This window comes from Amphimedon queenslandica, unplaced genomic scaffold (assembly GCF_000090795.2).
Source record: "Amphimedon queenslandica unplaced genomic scaffold, v1.1 AMPQUscaffold_12795, whole genome shotgun sequence".
In the NCBI taxonomy this organism is placed as follows: Eukaryota; Metazoa; Porifera; class Demospongiae; order Haplosclerida; family Niphatidae; genus Amphimedon; species Amphimedon queenslandica.
Window position 1 is genome coordinate 13,723 of NW_003546969.1, and position 6,656 is coordinate 20,378.

At 33.1% G+C, this 6,656-nt stretch overlaps 3 protein-coding genes and 1 long non-coding RNA gene across 4 annotated transcripts; 1 reads left to right on the forward strand and 3 right to left on the reverse strand.

Moving 5' to 3' along the window:
• Nucleotides 1-34: 34 nt before the first annotated feature.
• On the reverse strand, nucleotides 35-254 carry LOC109586741 (uncharacterized). The gene is made up of 2 exons (XR_002187211.1): nucleotides 148-254; nucleotides 35-100 (listed from the first exon to the last, which is right to left on the reverse strand). It is a non-coding gene; the product is annotated as an uncharacterized LOC109586741 (long non-coding RNA).
• Nucleotides 255-306: 52 nt separating this feature from the next.
• Nucleotides 307-2,035, reverse strand: LOC109586735 (uncharacterized). Its single transcript, XM_020002940.1, has 4 exons — nucleotides 1,848-2,035; nucleotides 1,328-1,579; nucleotides 612-707; nucleotides 307-395 (listed from the first exon to the last, which is right to left on the reverse strand). The coding sequence occupies exons 1-4, from the start codon at nucleotides 1,984-1,986 to the stop codon at nucleotides 307-309; spliced, it is 576 nt and encodes a 191-aa protein (XP_019858499.1). The 5' UTR covers nucleotides 1,987-2,035.
• A 360-nt stretch (nucleotides 2,036-2,395) lies between these two features.
• Nucleotides 2,396-4,139, reverse strand: LOC109586736 (uncharacterized). The gene is made up of 4 exons (XM_020002941.1): nucleotides 3,508-4,139; nucleotides 3,142-3,323; nucleotides 2,581-2,727; nucleotides 2,396-2,479 (listed from the first exon to the last, which is right to left on the reverse strand). Exons 1-4 carry the CDS (start codon nucleotides 4,016-4,018, stop codon nucleotides 2,396-2,398), a joined length of 924 nt encoding a protein of 307 aa, XP_019858500.1. The 5' UTR covers nucleotides 4,019-4,139.
• A 460-nt stretch (nucleotides 4,140-4,599) lies between these two features.
• LOC109586738 (uncharacterized) lies at nucleotides 4,600-6,644 on the forward strand. Its single transcript, XM_020002944.1, has 5 exons — nucleotides 4,600-4,822; nucleotides 5,192-5,276; nucleotides 5,330-5,444; nucleotides 6,365-6,428; nucleotides 6,473-6,644. Exons 2-5 carry the CDS (start codon nucleotides 5,196-5,198, stop codon nucleotides 6,642-6,644), a joined length of 432 nt encoding a protein of 143 aa, XP_019858503.1. The 5' UTR covers nucleotides 4,600-4,822; nucleotides 5,192-5,195.
• The last annotated feature ends 12 nt before the right edge of the window (nucleotides 6,645-6,656 follow it).

Below are 6,656 nucleotides of genomic sequence, written 5' to 3' on the forward strand. Positions count from 1 at the left end.
GAACTAGTCTCTTTGATAGGTTGCTTGAGGACCCTCTCTTGTCTTTCCTTCACTAGTTTGGCTATGTGCAAGTCCTTATCAGACACTTTAGCTCTAAGGTCTATAAATTAATAGAATAATTGTTATTGATTGATGATGATACACTACCAGTAATGATCTGTTTCTCATTCTGTGATTGTTCCTCTACTTGTGATGTCAGTTTGGCTATAACTTTGTCTTTCTCTGAAATGTCACTTTTGAGATTTTGATTGTCATCTATACAATAAACATATTCTCTCATCTAATATATGCTGTGTGCATAGTTAACTAACCAATAATGATCTGCTTCTCCTTGAGATATTGTTCCTTCTCCTCCTCCATATCAGCAACCGTGACTTTCAGTTTCTCGTAACTTTCTACAATAACAGAATATTCTCTCATCTACAATGTATGTATTGATTATATACTGACCAGTAATAATCTGTTTCTTCTCCTCTACTTGTGTCTTCTCTTCCAATATTTCAGTTATAAATACTTCATTATCAGCAACTTTGAGTTTCAGTTTCTCATGATCCTCTATACATTAATAGAATATTCTCTCATCTAATATTATGTACTGATGATATGCTAACCAGTAATAATCTGTTTCTCTTCAATCAACTTTTCCTGTTCTTGTCTCATCTCTTCTAATACACTGCTCATAATATCATTACTATCATCACCTTTAACTGAATAATAATATAAAAGAAGAGAGTAATCAGTATATGCATAATAACACAACAGAATATACAGATAATATATACACACCAAAGACTGGTTCAACCAATGTATAAACCATTAAGGCCCCTATACACCAGGCAATGCTATTGCAGGCAATCTGTGGTTACTTTGATCTTCAGGCAACACTGTTGCCTAGAATAGAAACATGTTCTATTCTAGGCAACACATTGCTTACAACATCAAAGTAGCCACACATTGCCTGCAATAGAATTGCCTGGTGTATAGGGGCCTTTAGATAATCATATTCAATATTATTTCTAGCTTATACAAATTTCCACTACATGTACAGTAGCCCATAAATACATGTACTATGATTATTGCTAATCATACCATATATGGGGTAAGCAGAGCTCACTCAACATGAATCTTATTATTTGTAATGCATCCACAATTTGACCTATATTGAGTACAGGATACTATTTCCATACTCAATATTGTCTAATCCACTAGTATCATAATGTAAACCAGTGCTAATATATAGACTCACACTACTAATAGCCACACAATAGTACATAATAGTAATCAGTTAGTACAATTAAAGTGTGTGTGTGTGTAGTATCCTATATACCTTGTTTATTGGCCTCAACCAGTGCCTCCTGTAGTGATACTTTGCTCTCATGAGCCACTTGTAGGTCTTCATGTAAAGATTGTATATATCTCTGAAGCTTCATTTCCCTCTCTGTTGGATATTCTATTAGCTGATCCATCCACCATGTTCTGGTCTTGCTGTACAATTCATACTTTTCTTGATAGTTCTTACTAGTGAGATCATTACCATCCAGTACTGACTGTACTATCCACTCACCAGCTTCACTATATACTGAGACACAATAAGATACATTATATATTTATAAATAAATGTATTTAATTTATAAACTAATGGTATTGTTTATAGTGGTTGTAAATACACACCCACACATACAGTGGTATTGTAGTGTGTACAGTATACAAAATGAATGGAAAATGTACGTCATATTAGGAACTGAAATTTAAAAATAATGTACATACTATAAAAATGAGTGGTACATTATTTAATGTAATTATGTATTTAATGCTCATATCCTTACAATTGATTAATATTATCTTACCTAATTCAATTATCATAATTAGTCTATTAGTATCACCGATTAATGTACTGATTGGCTCCTTTTTTCCTCCTCCAACATCTTTCATTCTAAATCTTTCATATCCTCCAACAATTACTAGCCACACACAGTGTGGTGACATTGTGACTGCTGTGAGTGAGTGACTGTATCTACCAGTAACAGATTCAGGTAGAGGAATCTGTAGATAAAGAGAAGTATACAAGTAATTACTAATACATGATGTATATACAGTTACTTATAAAAATGAGAAATTGTATCATTTCATATGTAGATGATCGTTACATTTATTGTAATTGTAAAATCAATTCTAATCCTCACCATCAACAAACAAAATAAACATTTTATTTCACATCATGTGAAGAGTAACAAAATACATGTACAAACTTAACTTTCAACAATTGAGAATAGGAAATGTGTTAATAGTACACACACACAGATTAAGGTTGGTTCACAAAATAACGTAATGCATAATTTTTAATCAAATGTGTGGGTGGTCCTAATGTATTGTTAATGTTTCATCAGTGATAGTGTTATCTACTCAACACACTAACAATTACTAATCTATCATCAATATACATCAGTACTAGTGTCATACTCTCAACTGCATGACCTAACTATACACACACACACATCAATACAGTACTATACACACACATACCTTCCTACAACTGTACTGACCAGTAGTCATACTATCAAATAACAAACATTCATTAACTAGTTGAGTATTCTTATCCAGTCCACCAATCACTACTAGTGTAGGTGAGGTAGAGTCACCATTGATAATAGCACTAGCATGAGAAAATCTCTCCATAAGCCAAGGTCCCTCATTAGGTATTGCTCCTGGTTTCAGTATCTCCCAGTTCTAGATACATAAACAAATTACTAATAATATCAGTCAGCGTAAATATGAATAATGGGTGTGGCTATACAAATAATGGGTGTGACATATAAAAATTAATCCTAATATTTAATACTTTGATGTTAATGAAGTGAGGTTAGTGGTTGTGTTTAGTATTATACATGTACAAGTACTGGAGGTATAACAAATCTATTGGTACACAATATACTTGATAATATGAAATACCATACTAAGCATGACTATACACTGTCTAATTATGAAAATATTTTATGTAGTATCAGAGTTTTGTGAATATTTAATATAATAATACACAAAATACAGTTAATATGAGTACAACACAATATATCCTCTAGTGATAATACTGAGATAATGCATTACTGTACAATACAATACAACAAAATATAATACTATACTTACTATTATACTATGTGTCACACTCAATATGTAAACACTGTTAGTAAATGTAGTCTCATCACCATTAACAGTCACCATACCCCCAAACATTATTCCTCTGTTACCGGTAGTAGTAATCTTCTCAATTATAAAACCATCAGTTGGTGGACAACACTGTCCACTAACAGATGGAACAGTGAATTGTCCTAAAGTGAAGAGAATACAGTGATCATCTATTAGTACATGTTAACAATATCATGCATACCATGATTAGATGTACATGTAATTTTTATCAAAATAACAATTGTGTATTATACCAATTACATGTACATACATGTATAAAGCTACATGTACATGTACATGTATTTATTAATATGAAGAGAATCTTACCAGTGGACACATTATAAAGTAACTGTTCATTAGTACGAACATAACCATCATTTAGTTGATCATATTGAAACTGAGGATGGTAAACAGTTGGTGTAGAACCAAGCCCTCCTATTATGACAAGGTATTCTGCTCCATCAAATTCAAGTGATATCATTCCAGCAAGAGATTTCTTCATCAACGACTGTTTAGCATTACTGCATGAAGTCCACTCCATCTTTATCGTATTCAGTACATTCAACGTATTGTTGTAACAGTCATCATGACCACAATCTCCACCGAAATAGTAAATATTAGAATGAGAGGTGGTACAGGAGTAGTCCATTACTCCTAATGGAGGAGTACCTCTTGTTAGGTGAGACAACCAGTCAGCAGTAGAAAGCTGGTACACATCAACTCTTGAGGTCAGTTCCCTCTTTTGAAGGGAGTCATGAACTCTAGGTAAGTCAAATTGGTTCCCTGCCCACAGGTAGAGGGACTCCCCTATTATAGGAGCTTTGTGTTCAGCTCTCATTTTGAAACCTGTAGTAAATGAATAATGATAGAAATGAAGACAATGACTACAGAAGAATAAATAGAAAGAGAGAGCATGAAGACAGAGGAGGAGGGAAGATGGTAGGGAGAGATAAACTAACTTTGTCCAGACATCCTCTTCTTCCAAACAACGAGCCACACCTAACATTCCAACAAATTAATTATCACATAGACCACACCCTCTACTCAGTTTTATTAGTGACCACGTGCAAAAACGTGGTCATACAGCAGTACTGCTCTGCCTCACTCATTGATTAGAGAGAAGGAGTAATGAGGATATCAGAGAGACTCTAATGTACTGGAATGTGGTGTATCTGTATAAGTAGTTAGGAGTGTCATTGGTAGTGGATAGAGCTATTAGAGAGGAGGAAGAGGAGACAGTAAAGGAAGCATGTCATTCACTACTAATGATGTATGACAGGATCACTTTATAATCATTGATTAGAGTGTTTGTATGTAACTGAAACTTTAAAACATCATGAACACCCACGCAATGGAAGTGCATTAATTAACTGATTGTGGGAGTGGCTGGATATCATGGCTGGAGGATTGTAGTGGGGATTGTGATGAGGTGGATCATCTAGATGAAGCTGTTACTAAATCCAGGAGCTCCTTGAAGACTATGTTTAATAAAGGAATCAAGTACCAGGCCTACTTGCATGAACAGAGTTGTTGAAACTAAGAGGATCAATGATGAGGAAAACCCAAATTAATGATGATGATGATAATTTATATCCTTTTGATAGTTTTAATACATTAGGAGCTATTGGATTTAGTGTATATGGTAAGAATAGGGAATATAATTATATTATTAGTTATGTATAGTATATACATTGTATTGATTGTAGACCATTATGTTCCTCTATCTTGCCAAGGTACTAGCATGAAACAAAGCATGGAAAGTCGCATTATCTTAAAATGGTCATAACTCAAAATTCAAAAAGTTTTAGTCAGAATCAGCTTAAATATTTTACATAGGATAAGGACATCAATATGCATTAGAGAATTGTAATAAAAAAGGGTGGTGATTTTTGTATAACAGAGCAGCTTACTGTACCAAAGTGTCCATTATATAGAGGCTACACTGTAATACATGTACATATGTACTTGTACATGTACATGCACATATACTCTCCCTTTCTTTCTTTTATAGAGAGATGATGCCTTCACTTAAATCACTAGCCAACATGAGCTATCAAGCAAAAGTTGTAGAAATAATGGCTGCACATGTTCATGATGTAAGACCACTTACTTCATTTTATTAATAAATTTATTTATTTGTTGTTGTTAGATATTTAACGTTAGTGAAGAGGAGTTGAAACTATTAGAGAATGAGTCGATTGAAGATGAAGGAAATGAGAGATTCGTTGGAGAAGAGGATGTACCACACACTCAAAGCAAAACATGTAAGTTAGAAAATAAGCATAAGCTATATAAGGTATTATTAGGCATATGCAGGGATTTTTTTTAGAAATTGGCTAATTTTTAAAAATGGGTGTAACTTTAAAAATTTAAGTCGGAATCAGTTTAAACTTTTTACAGAGCATAAGGACATCAATATGTATCAGAAAATAGAATAAAAATTGAGGGTGATTTTTTAGCCATTTTTTGGAAAAAACCATGGGCTATAGTACAGGGATTTTTTCAGATTTTGGCCAATTTTTAAAAATGGCCGTAACTTGAAAAATTTGAGTCGGAATCAGCTCAAACTTTCTACACAGCATTAGTACATCAATGTGTATCAGAAAATGTAATAAAATTTGGGGGTCATTTGGGAGCCATTTTTTAGAAAAAACCACGGGCTATAGTACAGGGATTTTTTCAGAATTTTGGTGTTTTCTTAAAATGGCCATAACTCAAAAAATTGAAGTTGGAATTGGCTCAAACTTTCTACACAGCATAAGGACATCAATATGTATCAGAAAATATAGTAAAATTTGGGGGTAATTTTGGAGCCATTTTTTGGAAAAATTCATGGGCTATAGTACAGGGTATTTTTCAGAATTTTGGCGTTTTCTTAAAATGGCCGTAACTCGAAAAATTAAAGTCGGAATCGGCTCAAACTTTAAGTACATCAATATGTATCAGAAAATGTAATAAAAATTGGGAATGATTTTTTTGGCTATTTTTGGAAAAATCCATGGTCTATAGCATTGGATATTTTTCAGAATTTTGGCGTTTTCTTAAAATGGCCATAACTCAAATAATTGAAGTTAGAATCAGCTCAAACTTTTACAGTTGACATCATTACATATTATTATTATTATTATTATTATTATTATTATTATTATTATTATTATTATTATTATTATTATTATTATTATAGTCACTATTGATGATGATGATAACAAGAGATTATCACTAACACCTTTCTCCACTCCACCAGAACAGTAAGTGGGTGTGACTGAGGGTGTGGTTACATGTGTACTTGTAGGCGAAGACATAACATGGAGGAACTACATGAAGTTGCTAAAGAATTTGATCCACATCATCTTGGAACAGGAGGAGGAGGGGCAGGAAGAACAAGAGTACACTCGCAACCAGCTATGAATGTAAGCACATACTTAAATAATACATTTAATAATGTTTGTCCTAATTTAAACTGATGGTGTTACTTG

What these genes read in the sequence shown, in the direction of transcription:
- LOC109586735 (XM_020002940.1), bottom strand. Translation starts at nt 1,986, where the DNA reads ATGTCACCACACTGTGTGTGGCTAGTAATTGTTGGAGGATATGAAAGA. An exon ending in GGTTGAGGCCAATAAACAAG is followed by an intron (nt 708 to 1,327) that starts GTATATAGGATA and finishes ATTATTATTCAG; the next exon opens with TTAAAGGTGATGATAGTAAT. An exon ending in AGAGAAACAGATTATTACTG is followed by an intron (nt 396 to 611) that starts GTTAGCATATCA and finishes CTGTTATTGTAG; the next exon opens with AAAGTTACGAGAAACTGAAA.
- LOC109586736 (XM_020002941.1), bottom strand. Translation starts at nt 4,018, where the DNA reads ATGAGAGCTGAACACAAAGCTCCTATAATAGGGGAGTCCCTCTACCTG. An exon ending in ACTTTATAATGTGTCCACTG is followed by an intron (nt 3,324 to 3,507) that starts GTAAGATTCTCT and finishes TCTTCACTTTAG; the next exon opens with GACAATTCACTGTTCCATCT. An exon ending in GTGTGACACATAGTATAATA is followed by an intron (nt 2,728 to 3,141) that starts GTAAGTATAGTA and finishes TTATGTATCTAG; the next exon opens with AACTGGGAGATACTGAAACC.
- LOC109586738 (XM_020002944.1), top strand. Translation starts at nt 5,196, where the DNA reads ATGATGCCTTCACTTAAATCACTAGCCAACATGAGCTATCAAGCAAAA. An exon ending in TGGCTGCACATGTTCATGAT is followed by an intron (nt 5,277 to 5,329) that starts GTAAGACCACTT and finishes TGTTGTTGTTAG; the next exon opens with ATATTTAACGTTAGTGAAGA. An exon ending in TTCTCCACTCCACCAGAACA is followed by an intron (nt 6,429 to 6,472) that starts GTAAGTGGGTGT and finishes GTGTACTTGTAG; the next exon opens with GCGAAGACATAACATGGAGG.